Source organism: Quercus suber, unplaced genomic scaffold (genome assembly GCF_002906115.3).
Source record: "Quercus suber isolate HL8 unplaced genomic scaffold, Cork oak 2.0 scaffold_404, whole genome shotgun sequence".
NCBI lineage: Eukaryota > Viridiplantae > Streptophyta > Magnoliopsida > Fagales > Fagaceae > Quercus > Quercus suber.
This window is the reverse complement of record NW_027069855.1, coordinates 405,925-425,089: the sequence shown is the minus strand read 5'-3', so window position 1 is coordinate 425,089 and position 19,165 is coordinate 405,925. Positions and strand designations below refer to the sequence as shown.

Here is a 19,165-nt window from a genome sequence, read left to right as displayed (position 1 = left end):
TTTTCTATTCACTATTTAAAAAATTGTTCACTGTTTTCTCATAAAATACCTAGTGAAATCGTGTTTTCTAAATTTAAACGTCAAATCTAAATGCTTTTTCATGTTTGACTTTCACAATGATCGAATATATTTTTCTGCATTGATAAAATCTGTTCCTACATTTATGAAATTTTCTCTCTGCACATCACATTTACTGTATATTCAAATCTGCTTACTGCATTCATAAAATCTGTTTTTTTGCATAAACTAAAATTGTTCACTATTTTGTTATAAAAATTGTTCACTGTTTTCTGCATTAACTATTTCTAGCATTGGCACAGTTATTGCACTTAAATGGTTTTTGTGNTAAATAATAAAAATTAATATTTTAATAAAATAGATAATATAGTTTTTAAAAAATAATTGTTAAAAATAAACTCTTATACTAAAATAAACCTTAGAAAATTTTCAATCACATTTACACACACAATATCTCCCTTTTTATTTTTTGGTTTTGTTTATAGGAAAATATCTCCCTTTATGTGTCTGTCCGTTGCCAACTTGCATGGGAGTCCCTTCTGTTTCCAACTTTGTCTAACTTTCTTATTTGACTTTGTTGTAAGATAAACGTTTATCAGTATCATACATTATGTGATATATATTGGAATTAATAAAAAAAGGAAAAAAAGAAAGGAATTTAAATTTTCAGGTAAGGACTCGGGACATTCCAATTCTCAGGGAAGGACTCTCCGGCCAATTATAAATACCAACCTCTTATCACACCCACAATGCCACCAAAACTCATACTCTTAAATCTTATCTCTTAGAATTCTCTCATCTTTGCTTTGCTTTGCTCTATTTTTGAGTCAGGATGACTATTCTCATTGAGCAGCCTGAATTTGGTAATTTTCTTCTTACTGTTTTTTTTTTTTCACTGCTTCTTGTTTATAATCTCACTGTTCATCCTTTTTTTTTTTTTTTAATATTTAAATTCTGAGTTTAGTTTACTTTTCTAAATAGGCTTTGAAAATTTTCTTCCTTTGTAGTTCTTCTAATTTTCTTTTTTTAATAAATCCTACACAGCGTTCTTTATTTTTGTTGAAAAGAATTCTTTACTTTTCTTGGTATTTTAGTTAAAATTTTGGTATCTGGGTATGCCATGATTTTATGATTTTTATCAAAATAAAATTGACTGGTTATGTTTAAATAGAAAACCCATATATAATTTCCACACACTGTTTAAAATTGACTTTGGTTAAATCACACAGGAGTTGAAGGCTTGAAGCTGAGGAAACGAAGGTCCCTGTTGATGAAAAAGAATTGGTGTTGGATGGTGGATTTGTTGTTCCACAGATCAATTCATTTGGCCACACCTTTAGGTTTGCTCCTTTTGCATTAATTTTATTTTTATTTATTTTTAAACCCCACAAAACAAAAAACTGGAACTGCAATTTTCTAGCCTATTGAGCCCCGAGATCTATAATATATACATATATATATATATATAATCACTGAATATAAAAGTATTCTATAAATTATCTGTGATCTGCTTATAGATCATGTTTATAAGCAAAACTATCTAAATATTGTGTCGGACATAGGTTTGTAAGAATACGTATCTTGGCTCTTAGGCTAAGGTCAAAATCAGTGGTTGTTCTTATCTCATCATTCAGCACAGAACTTTGATATGGGCTTAAATGATCAGCTTCACTATTGAAATAAGGATAAGGGTATGGGACATTGGACTTGGTGTGGACTCAAAATATATAAGGGATATTCATATTTTCTGGCAAACATAATAAGCACATTTACTTTTCTCTCCTAGTCCTAGGTTTCCCGTGATCTCTATTCACTTATTTTGTTATTTTGACAGTTGGAAATTTCCAAAACATGATATTAAAATCTTGATTGAGAGATTGACAGTGATATTTCCTATTGTGTTTTTTTGACAATAAAATAGCAGGAATGATCAGTGAATTAGAGTAAAATACATGATCCGAAGACTTAAAAGAAATGTAGATCATGAAGGGAGTGGATCAGCAGTTGTTATTATTTTATTTATTTTTTTTCAGTTATTATTATGATTGTTCTTCTTGATCTTGTCACTCTTTTTTTTTTTTGGGTGAATATTGTTGAAATTTATGATGTTGTCAAAAGTTATGGTAATTGTTACGATCCAAATCTAGGCCTGTATTTTTTCTCTGATTTGGTCCATGAGGCCTTTTGAGATAGTATAACTGTATAAGACCAGTCTCAAGCCTGGGCCCTGGCCATTATGCTTTAAACCTATCCTGTTAAGCCTTGGACCCCGGTGTCATGCTTATCCTCTCTGTTACTTCAACGCAAAAAGAAAAAGATATATGATCTAAATTTAAAATTTCTATTAAAAAAAATCCTTCACTTTTTTTTCCCTTTTGGAAAATTTTGTGTCGATTTCTGTTTAAGAACTCGATAACTTTCTTCTCTCATAATAGTTCAAAAACTACTAGATAGATACTTTTATAACTTACCAGAAAAAAATTTAAAAATAAAAATAAGAGACCTTGAGTTCATAATTTTGATGCATCCTAATTTATTGTAACAATACTATGGAAACACACCCAATTACTTGTGCAATCACTAGATATATAATCCAAATTTAAAAAATAGTGAGCCTATATAATCACTAGTAGAAAGTGTCCATTATTTAAATCAGCTAGTTATGAAATTGTCACTAAATTTATTGAATTTATTAGCTAAAGAGGTCATAATTTCCTAATTATATAAAATGAAAAAGGGAAACATAGAGAATTATTTTTTGTGGCCTAATTTCAATCCTTGGCACTTCCATCCTAGAAGTAGGACAAAGCCCAATTAACGTCAGCTGTCATCACATGATTCATATCAGGCTTTAGGTCTAGGCAATAGTGCTACTCATGTGCATGTCATGTGATCTATTATTTTTATTTTTGAATGAACAAGGTGTTTTTTTTTTTTTTTTTAATGAAATTGAGTGAATGAGTTATCTATACTATTATTTAATGGGATTCCCTATTTGGGATCCTCATTTTTTTTGTTCAAAAATATCTCTACACCCCTATGTTTATGTAGAAACAAAACTAAAGGATAATTCGGTAAAAATACAACCCTAACTTCCACTAAAACATTGTCTAAAAAGTAAGATCCCTTTCCTATTAATTTTCAAATTGTTTTATCCATTTATAAATTAGATTCTCAAAATAAAAAATATATATTAAAAAAAAAGACAATTTTTTTCCTTGTGAAATAGGACCACTAAGCTCAACGTTTTCACTAAACCAAAGGCTAGTATAAGTATAATCACCCTTTTGCCTATTAACAGTAGTCTTTATCTTAGAAATTTCATTATTTTTGGTTAATGATTAATGTAGTTCTAATCTTGTACACAAATGCAATACAGAGACCATGATGCTGAAGGTGAGAGACGGCAGGGCGTGGATAACTTCTACCATACCAATCACTTTCACCAGACTTATGACTTTGTATGCAACTTACCCTTGCATTACATTTACTTCATGCCCATGTCACAACTTTCTGAGGAATTGAAATTTGTATAAACACTGTGTTTATAAGTAATCATGTAACTACAGGTTAAGAAGACGAGAGAACGGTATGGAAAATTGGACAGGGTGGAAATGAGCATATGGGAATGTTGTGAACTTCTTAATGAAGTTGTTGACGAGAGTGACCCAGACTTGGACTATCCTGATGAAGATTGGCTACACCTCACTGGCCTTATCCATGGTATTTATCCTGCTACGATTAGACATTTTGGTTTATGTTGCATATATAGCTTAGGACCACATATGATACATCGTTATTTATCCTCAAAATAAATAAATAATTAAATATTCAAATCACAAAAAAAAGAAAAAAAAAAAAAAAGAGATAAAAAAGAAAAAAAGAAGAAGAAGCTAGAAATAAATATTATCGCGGTAGGTGCAGTGCAGTTTTTGGTAAGCAACTATAATACCCTTGGTAAAAATTTATTCTTTTTTCATGAAGTAAGACAGACTTATTCATGACCAGGACTGACTTGAAATTTATTCATCTACTTAAGCTAAGAGTTAGGAATGCCTTTGGCTTGGGGTTCTTGGGCAACTTTCATATTTAATAGATAACCATTGTTGTTTAGATTTCACACTATGAATGGTGGAAATGAATATATGTTGCCAACTCTATTGAGCATCTATAGCTGCCTTAAGAACTCTGGAACTAAGGCTTGGTTGTTATTGCTGTTATTTAGAGTGAATAATAGGAGCTATCGTCTAATTTGGTTCCTGCTTGTGTTCTAGATCTTGGAAAGGTGCTTCTTCTTCCTAGCTTTGGGGAACTTCCACAATGGGCTGTTGTTGGTGAGTTTTACGTTTGACCATAGCAATTTATGATACTAAGAAAATAGAATACCATTCCAATTTGCCTATCTTAGTTACACAATCTCAAATTTGTTATGCAGGGGACACATTCCCAGTTGGCTGCGCTTATGATGAATCAGTTGTCCATCACAAGGTAGCTTTTTCCACAAATTTTACCGTTCAAGAGATACATGGTTACAAAGCATTTGACTAAAAATTTATGAAACATTCTAGTCTTTGGTGAATCAAAGTTCAAACATTTGACCTAATGTTACATTCTGACCACAGTATTTCAAGGAAAATGCAGACTACTACAATCCTGCTTACAATACTAAATATGGAGTTTACTCTGAGGGATGTGGACTCAACAATGTAATGATGTCATGGGGACACGATGACTACATGTATTTGGTACATCTTTGAACTCTAAAAAACTAGTTTAAATTACATAATATACATGAAATTCAATGTATTATTCATAAACTAGAATGAAAGAATCTGTAACTTTGGCATGTCATTGTCAGGTGGCCAAGGAAAATAAGACCACTCTACCTTCAGCAGGTCTTTTCATCATCAGATACCACTCATTCTATGGTAAGTAGGAAATATAGACAAATGCTATAAGTATAAGCTCTCCATTTACATGAAATATGCCCTATTTTCTTATTAAATGATCTAATGGAATATTTGATATTGCAGCCTTACATAGATCAGGGGCATATAAGCACTTAATGAATGAGGAGGATGTTGAGAATCTGAAATGGCTTCAGATTTTCAAGTAAGACTATATTTGGATGATGAATGACTGTCACTTTCTCCTTAAATTATAAATACTAAATGTCAATTTCTTTTTTCTTGTTCTTTTAATGTAGCAAATATGACCTTTATAGCAAGAGCAAAGTTCGAATTGATGTTGAGAAGGTCAAGCCATACTACATCTCTCTGATTGAAAAGGTGAGTACCATTTGAAGATTACAAGTTTCTCTATCACCTCAATTACTGGTTTCTTATTTTTTCAGCGTGTTAACTTGTTACAGTACTTCCCTGCGAAGCTAAAATGGTGAAAAGTTGAGAGCTATGAAGTTTGATGAGTCGATGCATGAGAGTGATTAGCTTCTAGCTAGCGATTGAAGAAGAGATCATCTTACTTTTCGAGATGATGTATATTTCCTATGTTTGGTAATTAATATGTTGTATTAATAAATGGCAATAGTTGTGCTCTGTGCAGTTCTACTTTTTTGCCTTATAATAATCTTTTTTTGATAATATTGTGCAGATCTACTTTTATTGCCCTTTAATAATCTCTGTTGACAATATTGTATTAATAAATGAGCATAAAAATTTTCTTGTCTGGACCAAAGATGTCTGGGATATTGATGTGAAATGTATTCCCATGTTTAAGCTATACAACAAGCTAAAAGCTCTTAAAGGGGCTTTAAAGGAGAAAAATAAAAAGAATTTCTTTGATCATCTTTCTCAAAAGATGATGAATGCTAAGATGTAACTCGAGTTAGTTTAGATTTTTATTTTCCAAAAAATCCTGATGATTCAAGACTATTGGGGAGGGAAATGGATTGTCTGCACTTGTATTAGTCCCTTGTCCAAGTTGAGGAAAGTTTCTATGCGCGTAGTCGAATGTCTACTTTGCGAAGTATGATTGTAGAGTTCTATAAGCATTTACTTTGAGCATCAAACATCAAGCTTAATGAGGAGGGAATAGTTCATGAGTTGTTTCCGATCCAAATAATAGAGGAGTTGAAACTTTCCATTCCTACTCTTCAGTATATCAGAAATGCTATTTTTTGTATGGATGATGCTAAAGCATGTAGTCCAGCTGAAATCGTAGCACAGTTTTCCAGAATGGCTTAGTCTATTATTCATGAGGATGTCTATAATTAAAGATATACAGTCATTTTGTAAATCTAGCAAGTTCATGGGGGAAGTCAATGCTATTGTTTTGGCCTTGATCCCTATCCTTCCAAAATATCTGAGTTCACTCTTATATGTCAATGTAAATTCTGTAATATCATTTATAAGTGCATTACTACTATCTTAGCCAACAGATTGAAACCTTGTTTGAATGAAGTGATTGGCATATATCAACCTGCCTTTATCCGGGAAGAAACATAACAGAAAAAAGTGTTACTAATGCAGGAAATAGTGAAGAACTATCATAAGAATAGAGGCAGCCTAGGTGTACCTTGAAAATTGATATAATGAAAGCATGCGATTATGCTGAATTGCACTTTATACTTCACTGCTTGTTAGCTATTGGTGTTCCCACAAATTTGCTAATATCTAGTCTGTAGTAGAGGTGAAAAAGGCCTTACAAGATTTTAAAAGTCTTTTGGCTTATAAGCCAATGCTTCCAAGTTCCAAGAGTGAGTTGTTTAGCAATAGATTCTTGACATGCTCTGAATCAAAGAAGGAAAATTTCCAGTTAGCTAGCTTAGAGTGTCTCTCATATCTAGCAAGCTCATTGAAAAATAAAGCAGTCCTCTTATAAATAAGAATATAGCAATAGTTAATTCATTGTCTTCTAAGTCTTTGCCCTATGTTGGAAGGTTGCAATTGATTAAGTAAATCTTTTTTAGCCTTTAAGTGTACTAAACCGTAATCTTCATCCTTCCAAAAAAGGTTGTTAAGATTATGGAACAAAAGATCAGGGGGGGTTTTTGCGGAATGGATTTGACCATTTGGCATTTGGGGCAAATTAAATGGGATCTAATATGAAAACCAAAATATAAGGGTGGTTTAAGAGAAGATTATGAAAACATAACAGATATGGAATCTACAACAAAGTCAACATCAGCAGATTTGGAAAGGTACTGTTATGGAAGCTACTGCAGAATCTGCTCCAATAGATTTGGAAAGCTTTTGAATCAACTCCTTCATAATTCTCTGCATCACATCTTCCACAATTCCAGCCTCTGACAATGGAATATAATAGCTACTGTGTATTAAATTCTCACTGATTCAGCATATATTTCACTCACTGATTCAGCATGTATTTCACCTATATATGTAAATACAAAATCTCTCTCTAACTCATCTTGAGATAAAGTTTCTCAATTTGTCTTTATGGTACTAGAGCTAAAGGTGAGATAGAGAGATTTTTTTTTTCTTTGCTTTGTTCACAGCTATAATATGTCTTCCACCTCAAACTCCTCTGTCTTCGACCCAATCTGAAGAAAACCCTTACCATGTGACACAGAATGTCGCTAATTTTGTGTCACTCAAACTTTCATCCACTAACTTTCTTCTTTGGAAGACACAGATGTTAAACATCCTTGAAAGCTATGATCTTCAGGGCTTCATCACAGGTGAGGCAAAGCTACCACCGCAGTTTGTTACTATTGAGGAATCCAACTCACAGTCAGAGAGTCTCAATCCCAGCTTTATAAAATGGCGAAAGATTGATCGCCTAGTAAAGGGATGGCTAACAGCCACCCTCTCAAAAGAGGTACTTGGCATTGTAGTAAGTCCCGATACTGCTATTGAGGTCTGGAATGCATTAGTCCATACCTTTGCCCGTGTTTCTTCAGATCAAAGCCTTGCACTCAAGCAGTGGCTCACCTCTATGAATCGAGGTACAAACACCTTGGTAGAATATCCACGTAGATTTAAGGCTGTTTGTGATGACCTTGCTACCATAGGAAAACTTGTACCAGACCATAAGAAGTCATGGTGGCTCCTTAATGGTCTTGGCAAAGGTTACGAGATGTTCACCACCACGATGCTTTGACCACCAATCCCACCTTACACACAGATTGTTACTTTATTGGAGAGTCACTCCGAGAGGCATTGGCTGGACACAACCTACACCTCAGATGGCCTTCTATGGCCAACGTGCAAACAAAAACAAGAAAAACAATTGTGGGGGGGTGGGGGGACTCTTTCAGTTCCAAAGGACGTGTTTTTTCTCAAGGAAACTCATCTAGTTCAAGGAAACCAAATCAACGAGATGCACAAGTTCAAAGTGCAAATAATCCTTTCAGATCCAACAACAAGGATGAAGTTCCCATATGTCAAATATGCAACAAACGAAATCACACAGCCCTAAAATGCTTCAATCGTTTCAATTATTCCTTCACACCCAAAAACATACCACAAGCACTTGCTACCATTACCATTGCTGACAGCCAAGACTCTGAGTGGTTCTCGAACATTGGTGCTATTGATCACATCACAGGAAACCCAAGTAATCTCCATTCTTTGTCACCTTATACCAGTTTAGAAGGAGTAATGGTTGGAAATGGAGGTGTCTTACAAATCACTCATATTGGACAAGCAAACGTTGAGTCTGGTAAAAATTCTCTACAACTCAATGATGTGCTATTAGTTCCTGATATAAAGAAAGATTTTATCTGTAAAAAAACTTACATCTAACCTTCCACTTAAATTTGAATTTGATGCAGATGGTTTTGTGATCAAGGATAGGTTAACCAACAGAATAGTTGCAAGGGGAACTAAGAAGGATGGGTTGTATGCACTTGCTGGAGAGTCAAAGGATGGTTTCAATACTACAATATTCTTTTCTTCTCGATTCAGACGTGTTGGCAATGAATGTTGGCATCAACACTTGGGTCATCCTCATCAAAGGGTTGTAGATCATCTTCGTGTCAAGAAATTTATCTCTTTTGATCTTAAAAATAAGTTCTCTACCATATGTACTAGTTGTCAAATGGGAAAGTCATGTGGACTTCCTTTCTTATCTATTGAACATGAATTAAAAACCCCATTCCATAAGATTCATTGTGATCTACGGGGACTAGCCCCAGGAAGGTCTTGAGAACAATTTCAATTTTATGCAATTTTCATTAATGACTATACACATTTCACTTGGTTCTATCCTATGTGCAAGAAATCTAAAATAACTAATTGCTTTGATCATTTTCATAAGTATATAAGTTGTCATTTCAATGCCAATATTCATATTTTCCAAAGTGATGAGGGAGGAGAATTTGCAAGTGGAGAGTTTAGTAGAAAATTAGCTACTCTTGGTATTCATCATCAATTTGCTTGTCTAAAAACACCTGAGAAAAATGGTATTGCTGAGTGTAAGCATCGAAACATCACAGAATTAGGCCTCACAATGATGTTCCATGCACACTTACCACCTAGGTTTTGGAGTGAGTGTTTTTCCACTGTAGTATACTTGATCAATCGTCTACCTTCAGCAACACTTGGTATGGACTCTCCTTTCTCAACGCTTTATGGAAAACAACCTGACTATTCATCACTTCGTGTGTTAGGTTGTAAATGCTTCCCATATCTTGGAGATTATAGGACCAACAGACTAGAACCCAAGTCTCTCCCTTGTGTATTCATTGGATATAACACCAAGCACAAAGGATACAAATGCTTTTATTCACCCACTGGCCAAATTTACATATATTGCCATGTTGTGTTTGATGAGAAGATCTTACCATTCTCCACCCTAACACAACTACATGACGGTAATCCAATTGAAGGGCAACTTAGTACCTTTTTAAATTGGGAGGCATCTTCATTACCAACAGAATTGACTAATCCTCTTCTTATTTCAGGTTTTGCACCACTAACCGTTTCTCATATGGACCATCACCAAGACTGTTGAGTTCTAAGACTTTAGGTTTAAATGCATTAGAACTTCATTTTGTAATGTTGGTGAACCATGATAAAAACATTTAGTCTTGTTTTAGACTTGCTCAAAGTATGTTTATGAGTAAAGTTGGAATCAAGTGTACTGCAGGATTTATTGTATAAATCTGTCTGGCTCAATCGATCGAAAATTAGGCTCGATCGATCGAACCTCGTGCAGATTGTTTTTTTGCAAAATTTTCTAACTCAGCCCAAGTCCGTTTGATGTGTAGGGTTTTATGTTTTTCTTTAGGTAAAAAGGGAAAACCCTTGCCATGTTTTACTGTTGTTGTAGTTGTTGTTTATGCTGTGTATGTGAATCTCTGTGAAATCTAGAAGTGTTTGCCTTCACATATGCTTAGGGTTATCAAAAATCAAGATTATGTCAAGAGCTTGATGATCATTCAGTTGCTGCATTAAGAGCTTAAAGATACATAAGCGGAAGTGCTTGTACTTGCTGTGAATCCAAGAAATAAGTAGTCCATGGACTCGGAGCTGTCACGTGGTCGTGATAGTAAGTTTCCTACTCGATGTAGTAATAGGATGTTAGTGGTCTAAGTCGCTATTTTGTAAATTTCAATTCTTTCATAGTGGATCTGTTTTACCTTGAAGATATCTAGGTTAAATCCTATCCAGGTTTTTTACCAATTTGATTTTCCTAAGTTATCATATCGTTGTGTTATTTATTTTTCACACTTTACAATGATATGATATATTTGTGTTAACCTAGATCTGATAATTTGACTAAGTAATCACTTAGTTAATTAACTAGGTTAATCTAGTTGTGTTTTAAGGGGTCTAAAAACGTACATGTGGTATTAGAGCGAGTTAGCTCTACTGTTTAGATCCTTTGATTTAAGAGTTGATCTTTGACCCCCGTTGTCATGGAACACGGTTACTCTCTTGTTATCTCACCTCACTTTGATGGAAATAATTATGCTTATTGGAAAGTAAAGATAAAAGTATTCATGAAATCTATTGATGAGAGAGTTTGGAATTTCATTGAATATAGATGGGAGAAGCCCACTACTCCTATTAGTGAGTGGCAAACTTCTCAAAAAGAAGCAGCCGCTTTTAATAGCAAAGCTATGAATGCTATTTTTAATGCTGTTTCTATGGAGGAATTCAAGAGAATCCCTAACGTTAAGGTTGCTCACACTACATGGAATATTCTCCAAACTATGCATGAAGGCACAAAAGCAGTAAAGATCAATAAGTTTTAGTAGTTAACAACTAGATTTGAAAGTATTAGGATGTCTGATGATGAAAGTTTTGATGAATTCTATGCTAAACTTAATGATATTGTTAATTCTGCTTATAATTTGGGTGAAATCAATGATCTACATAAAATTGTTAGAAATATTTTTAGATCTTTGACTGAGGACTTTAGACCTAAAGTGATTGCCATCACTGAAAGCGAGGGTGTAGACTCCATCCCTGTTGATAAACTTGTAGGATCTCTTCAATCCTATGAGTTGGACCTACCTAAGACAAGCAAATCCAACTCAATGGCTCTTAAGTCTGTTGATGATGTTGATGTGAATAGATTTGATGATGAACTCTCTGCTACAAAAATTGCTTATCTTGTCAAGAACTTTAGAAACTTTCTTAGGAACAACAACAGAAGGGCAAGAGGTAAAAACAATACTGAACCTAGAAATTTTAGGAGGAATGATCCCACTAAGGTGAATAACAGTGAAAAACCTAAAGAGAAAGTAGGTCAACCTTTTAATAATTCAATGGGTCAATAATGTTTTGGTTGTTAAGGGTATGGTAAAGTGAAATCAGAAGGTCCTATATTCTTGAGGTCTAAGGGTAAGGCTGTGACTGTAACCCTTAGTGATGATGAAGTTTTTGACAATGAGTCTGGTAGTGATGAGGATGAAAATTTCATTGCTTTCACAGCTATTGCTGTAATTGATGAAAGCGTTGCTATTAAAGAGAACCCTTATGATGGGGAACTCTCTGAGGATGCAAATTTGCAAGAAGCTTACAATAAACTTTGCAAAATTGCTGCAAAAGATGCTATGAGTGTAGATTTAGGCTTAAAGGAAATTGCATCTCTTGAACTTGATAAGAAAAATTTGCTTGTAAAACTATTTGATGCTAAAGAATTGTTGAATAATGTGAAGATTGAGAACATGCTTTTACTTGATAAAGTTAAGAATTTGGAACTTGAATTATCTATGGCTAGAGAACAAACTAATAGGTCTGCAAGCTCCAAATTTGATCACATGCTGAGTGTTCAAAAATCTCCCTCAGACAAAGCTGGTTTAGGTTTTGTAGAAAGCATCTTTGTGCCTGAAACTCATTCCACAAATTTTGTTTATTCTTCTAAGCCTCCCATGAGTGAGGTTGTCAAACTTGTTGAAGTTACACCTCCTAGTAAAATTAGAGTTGATCTTCAAGAATCTAAACCTAAGACTTTTAACCCTCCTAAGGGCAAGTTGCATGATAGACCTGCATGAGTTTGTCATTTTGTGGAAAGTGTGGACACATTCGTCCAAACTGTTTCAAGTTGCAAGCTGCTAAGCGAGTAAATAAGCCAAAGTACCTGTGCCTTAAGCACAAAATCCTATGGTACTTATTGGTGAGTTGGTAAAGGCTTTAAACCTTTATTCCAATCCTGGAGTTGCTCAGAATTCTAATGTGAATAACAACTCCAATGCTAGAGTTGCATCTAAAAAGGTTTGGATGCCAAATGCTCAATCTAATTGAGTCTTTCTGATATGGTTCTTGTGCTTGATCTCTCTACTCTTTATGACCATTCCTCTTTGTCGCTTTTGTTCTCTTTGTTTGTTTTTCTAGGATTTGCATTGCATAACATTCATGCATTTCATTCTAGGTTGTTTTTGTTAGTTCTTTTCCAAAAAAAAAAAGAAAAAAAAAAGGAGGAAAAGGGAAGCAAAATGTGTTTTATATTATTTTTCTTGGATTTGAAATCAAGGTTGGCCATATTATCTTCATATGATCTTGATCTTGAAATCACATGCCTTTGATTGTCGGACTTGAACTTACTAAGAAAGGCATAAATAACCATCTCATCACTATTTACTAGCTAATCATGAACACCTTAGTGCATATCGTAAGAGTTTATGCTCGAAAAAGTGTAGCACATGCACAAACAGAACATAAGGTGTAACCTCGGTTTAAATGCTAAAATTGGTATGTACATTATTGAATTATAATTAATTCAATCAAATAAAATTGGTGTGTACATTATCCTAGCTAATTGAATAAGTTTATGATTAAATAAAATTGGTGTGTACATTATCCTGGCTAATTGAATAAGTTTCTGATTAAATAAAATTGGTGTGTACATTATGAGGCAAATCAAGAAACTTACATAATTGCAAGCTTGTTTTCTAGGAGATGTGAGAGTTATATGATGTAACTCTTTAGGTGATAGTCTCTTTCAAATATATGTGAGAATTTTGTAGAAACTGTGATTGCTCTTTATTCACATATCACCTCACATGTATCTCAAGTTTTTGCTAGTTGCACACACTACACAAGTTACTATTTGTTAAACTTTGTACATATTATTGTGTGTGATTTTGTTTTAGCCATCCAAGATTGAAACTTCCTTGAGTTTAATGCAAAATGTGTTTGTAGTTTGAGTATTTAAGGAAAATTGATTGAAAATCTTATATTTGGGAAATTGTTCCTTCCAAACACCAACTGGCAAACATTTTCACCAAGCCCCTATCCAAGGCATTATTCCTTGATTTAAGACTCAAATTGGGCCTTGTGTTTGACCCTAGTCATAGTTTGCGGGGGAGTGAAAACATAATAGATATGGAATCTACAAAAAAGTCAACATCAGCAGATATGGAAAGGTGCTGATATGGAAGCTACTATAGAATCTGCTCCAACAGATTTGGAAAGCTTTTGAATCAACTCTTCTCTGCATCATATCTTCCCTAATTCCAGCCGCTGACAATGGAATATAACAGCTACTGTGTATTAAATTCTCACTGATTCAGTATGTATTTACAAAATCTCTCTCTAACTCATCTTAAGATAGAGTTTCTCAGTTTGTCTTTAGATTAGAGGAGTAGAATAAGGCTGCTATTATGGGATTTTTTTTTGGAATTTATTTGCTCATGCAAGCTCAATATGACATGGGTTCACTTGAATCTTCTTAAAGGAAAGAGTCATAGAAAGGCATAAATAACCATCTCATCACTATTTACTAGCTAATCATGAACACCTTAGTGCATATCGTAAGAGTTTATGCTCGAAAAAGTGTAGCACATGCACAAACAGAACATAAGGTGTAACCTCGGTTTAAATGCTAAAATTGGTATGTACATTATTGAATTATAATTAATTCAATCAAATAAAATTGGTGTGTACATTATCCTAGCTAATTGAATAAGTTTATGATTAAATAAAATTGGTGTGTACATTATCCTGGCTAATTGAATAAGTTTCTGATTAAATAAAATTGGTGTGTACATTATGAGGCAAATCAAGAAACTTACATAATTGCAAGCTTGTTTTCTAGGAGATGTGAGAGTTATATGATGTAACTCTTTAGGTGATAGTCTCTTTCAAATATATGTGAGAATTTTGTAGAAACTGTGATTGCTCTTTATTCACATATCACCTCACATGTATCTCAAGTTTTTGCTAGTTGCACACACTACACAAGTTACTATTTGTTAAACTTTGTACATATTATTGTGTGTGATTTTGTTTTTGCCATCCAAGATTGAAACTTCCTTGAGTTTAATGCAAAATGTGTTTGTAGTTTGAGTATTTAAGAAAAATTGATTGAAAATCTTATATTTGGGAAATTGTTCCTTCCAAACACCAACTGGCAAACATTTTCACCAAGCCCCTATCCAAGGCATTATTCCTTGATTTAAGACTCAAATTGGGCCTTGTGTTTGACCCTAGTCATAGTTTGCGGGGGAGTGAAAACATAATAGATATGGAATCTACAAAAAAGTCAACATCAGCAGATATGGAAAGGTGCTGATATGGAAGCTACTATAGAATCTGCTCCAACAGATTTGGAAAGCTTTTGAATCAACTCTTCTCTGCATCATATCTTCCCTAATTCCAGCCGCTGACAATGGAATTTATTTGCTCATGCAAGCTCAATATGACATGGGTTCACTTGAATCTTCTTAAAGGAAAGAGTCACTGGGGTAGTTACTATTCCCTAAGATTGCACTTGGTCTTTGAGGAAGATTTTGAAATCAAGAGAAATAACAAGGCCAGTCATCAAGTTCATGGTACGTTTAGGTGGAACTAGTGTCTCCCTTGGCATGACTATTGGCATCTAAATGACAATGTTGAGTTTGTTCCTTCAATATGGCTATCAGGTAGTGTATGATGCGTTTTTCTTGGAAAATTTAGGTGGAACTGTCTCCCTTCGAAAATTTATTATTATTTTCCTTTAATAATATGTTTTTCTTGTTTACTTTACTCACATATGACATAATTTTCTTCATTAATATTTCTTTACTTATAATTGACATGTTATATATTTATATTATATATGTAATGAAGATATTAAGAATGTGCATTACTTGATTTAGATATATATATATATATATAATTTGTTTTAATAATTATATTGAAATGGTATATTGATTTATATATTTATATTATATATGTAATGAAGATATTAAGAATGTGCATTACTTGATTTAGATATATATATATATATATATAATTTGTTTTAATAATTATATTGAAATGGTATATTGAAATAGGCCATTATCAAAATATTTCGTTCTTATGGTCAAACCGAAATAGAAGAAGGATTAATCTATGAAGGTCGTACTTAAGAAAATTAGACCGGAGATCAAAACTAGAATAGAAAGTGGGGGTCAATTTTGTAACTCTATACAAAACAATGCTCTTCCTTGCTTTTGATTTGGGTAGAGTCCTCTGAGATTATTATTATTATTATTATTTTGTCTTTTATAGACTTTTATTGCTGGTTCTCTGTGGATTCTTTACTTCAATCATTCTTTTTTTAGTATTATTTTAAAATATTTATAATGAGGTGCTCGATCATTCAACAAAAATATATATAAGAACTATAAAACGAAATCGAAAAGGGGGGACACATTTATAAAACCTGTTTTCTCAAAACTTTTATTTTGATTCTTCATAATTCAATTCATGATGTAAATTTTATAATAGCAACTGGTAAGAGTACTTATCAACTCTTCAAGTCTTGAGTTTGACTTTAATTTAAAATATGAAAACAACCAAAGCTTAAGCTTATCGACAGCTCAAATGCCCTTGAAAGTTGAAAAGTTTAAACTATAAAATAGAAATCATAACTTCGGTCAAGTCAAAAGAAGAAAATATTGAATATGGCGGAAGTCCAATAATTCACTCCATTAATTGTATAAAATTCAAGAAGATGACATTGCAAAATGTTACAAAGATTTCAGCCATTCATCCCACGAGTAATCAACCATTACATTCAAACTATGCGGCATTTCCCATACCAATCTAGTTAAAGTATGTGATTCTAAAAAACAAAAACCCCCCACAAATCTTGTATATATAGGGTTCACCCTACACCATATTTTGTTCATCTTAGCAAATATATCTTTCTTATAAGCAATGGCAGCTAAGGCTTTGAGTTCTAGTTTGGTGGCCCTTCTCATATTTGCCATCATCTTGTCCCCGATATCAACATGTGATGCAGTTAGGTTTACTCAACGAGGTATATATATAAATAATTCATTACCAATGTTTATATGTGTGTTACTCTTACTAATCGGGACAAGATTTTAAGTTTGATTTTCATTTTTGTTTTGCTTGCAGCTTCGGGACCAATATGTCCTGCTTGTGTTTGTTGCACACCTGCACCACCTGGCTCTTGTTGTCAGTGTTGCGCAACTCCTGTTGAAACGCAGTCTGAGAATGGGACTCCATGATACTATTTACATATTTCAGGACTCCATGAGAGCCAAATTTCAAGAATAAAAGTTGTTTGTACAATGGTGACGTAGTTTCAATGTTTTATTATGTTGTAATAATTTGCTACCAAATATATCAACGTTTTAATATGAATTTCTGCAATTGAATATTGTTCATTTATTTTGGCAAAAAGAGATGGAAACTCTGTTGTCCATGCTCATGCAAAGTTTGCTGCTGTGATCAGGTCTAGTTTGTGTTGTAATAAATTGTCCCTCCTTCCTTTTTTGGAGGAGTATGTGTGGTGGTTGAATGTTTCCTGTGCTTCTGTATAATGAAGTTTTGACTTATGACCAAAAAAAAAAATGTCACTGTATTGTAATTTGCTGCCAAATATATCAATCTTTGTGTGATATTCTAATTCTATTATTCGTTTCACAAGGAGCTGATAGCAGATTTGCGATAATAAAAGTAGTATCTATAATTTGTTACTAAGTTACACTATGTTAGTATGTTGTGATTCGGACTTTCACATCATGGATCTATGTTGCTTTTTACCAAATATATAAATTTCTTTTGCGATACATGAATAGACTTACAATTATTGCTTATGCATTTGTTACGGATACATTACTATTCATCTGACAAAGAGGACAAGTGAACTTAGTTGATTTAGTAGCTGTGTGTGATGGGCTTGGATATGCAAATTTGGATTTTTTATTGGGCTTTAGTCGGGGTGTTCATTAAGTCAAAGGTGTGCGTGAGTTGTGTATGGTTTATCTTACATGTGAAAGATGCTTAGGTTTATGTGTCGTCAAAGGGAATGAACAAAATGATCTCATGAGACAACCTTCTCACAATATGTGATCTGCACATGTAACAGGCATGTCTCATAAATCATCTCATATGATACTTTTTTTGTTTAACCAAAAAGTTATTTCAAAGGTTCCTACCATGTTTGAGAGAAGTTCATTTCGAATTGATTTGCTTAGTTGGTTCCATCCGCAAGCCCGTGGATAGTGCTTGGGTCCTGACCCAAAGGTCCTTTGCGATCCAGGTTGGGACTCCCTAGGCCCAATCCCCTTCGCTAAATTTCTTTGATTAAGACATTACTAAAACCACTATAGTTCAATTCCACCAATCTTTCTTCATATACAAATTGAGAAATAGGTTGACTATCTTTCTCAAAAAAAAAAAAGGGTTGACTATCATTAACGCTCAGAGCACTAAGTTTTGACTTGTGATTAGACATTGGCACTGATTTCTTAAAATTTTGTAATGGAAATTGTAGTGTAACTAAGGTTATTGTTCCACCAAGAAAAGGAAAACAAAAAAAACGTCAAAAGCACCAATAATATATAGGAAAATATTACTGAATACTAGCACAAATAAAATTTGATAAAATTCAATAATTAAAAACGATAGGGCATCGGAGTTTGTCCATCTATATCATTAAGTATCCACTACCAATCCAATTTTAGTACACAATTGGGTAAGTAAACACATAAAATATTTGAATGGAAAATTTAGAAATATTCTTGGGAATCACTCGACGGAGGCGATGGGGGAGACGGGCCTCTTCAACATTGCCCAGGTAATTACTCCGTCGTCCTTAGTCCATCCGTTCACTATTTTCTGCCTTTTAATATTTTGCTTACTCATTTTCGTTGTCCCTTAGGCTATGATCATGATGAAAGGCCTTATGGGACGGTGTCTCAACCATGAGACGACCATTGGCCGGATTCGTGGGAAGGCTAAGGTGATGGAGGAGGAGTTGCTCGACCTCAAGGCCTGGAAGGTTACCCAGGAAAAGAAGCTGAGGATGGCCGAGACGGCCCGGGATGAGGCCGTTCAGCTGGTGGAAAGTCTGAAGAGAGACTTGGTGGACAAAGACAATGAAGTCCGTCAGGCCAAGGAGGACGCCGTGCGCGAGTACCGTGACTCCGACGCCCTTATCGCGGAGCTGAGTCTTGTTTTCAACGACGGGTTCGACGATGCCCTCCGTCAGGTGAGGAAGCTGTACCCAGAGTTAGACTTGTCCATCGTCACCGTCACTGCCCCCGAGTCGTCCAACGCCCAGCCCGCTCAGTCGGAGGATACTGATGCTCTCTTCGACGAGAACGTCTTTGTCCGCGAAGCTCCAATGGATCATACTGCTGCGAACAGCCAGGCCAAAGACGTTGGGGACCGTCCAGCTGAAGAGGGAGACGGAGCTGAATTATCTTAGTTTATCTTGTAATAACTTAGTTTTTTTTTTTTTTTTTTTTTTTTTTTTTTTTTTTTTTTTTTTTTTTTTT

The 19,165-nt window shown here is 34.1% G+C and overlaps 1 protein-coding gene across 1 annotated transcript; it reads left to right on the top strand.

The window, feature by feature from the left end:
• Positions 1 to 850: 850 nt before the first annotated feature.
• LOC112030986 (inositol oxygenase 1) lies at positions 851 to 5,699 on the top strand. The gene is made up of 11 exons (XM_024063654.2): positions 851 to 881; positions 1,265 to 1,358; positions 3,398 to 3,479; positions 3,588 to 3,741; positions 4,293 to 4,352; positions 4,454 to 4,506; positions 4,641 to 4,763; positions 4,877 to 4,946; positions 5,052 to 5,130; positions 5,225 to 5,306; positions 5,390 to 5,699. The coding sequence occupies exons 1-11, from the start codon at positions 851 to 853 to the stop codon at positions 5,414 to 5,416; spliced, it is 855 nt and encodes a 284-aa protein (XP_023919422.1). The 3' UTR covers positions 5,417 to 5,699.
• The last annotated feature ends 13,466 nt before the right edge of the window (positions 5,700 to 19,165 follow it).

Coding starts and splice junctions, on each gene's coding strand:
- LOC112030986 (XM_024063654.2), top strand. CDS start 851: ATGACTATTCTCATTGAGCAGCCTGAATTTG. Junction 882..1,264: donor CATTGAGCAGCCTGAATTTG/GTAATTTTCTTC, acceptor GAAGGCTTGAAG/CTGAGGAAACGAAGGTCCCT. Junction 4,764..4,876: donor ACGATGACTACATGTATTTG/GTACATCTTTGA, acceptor TGTCATTGTCAG/GTGGCCAAGGAAAATAAGAC.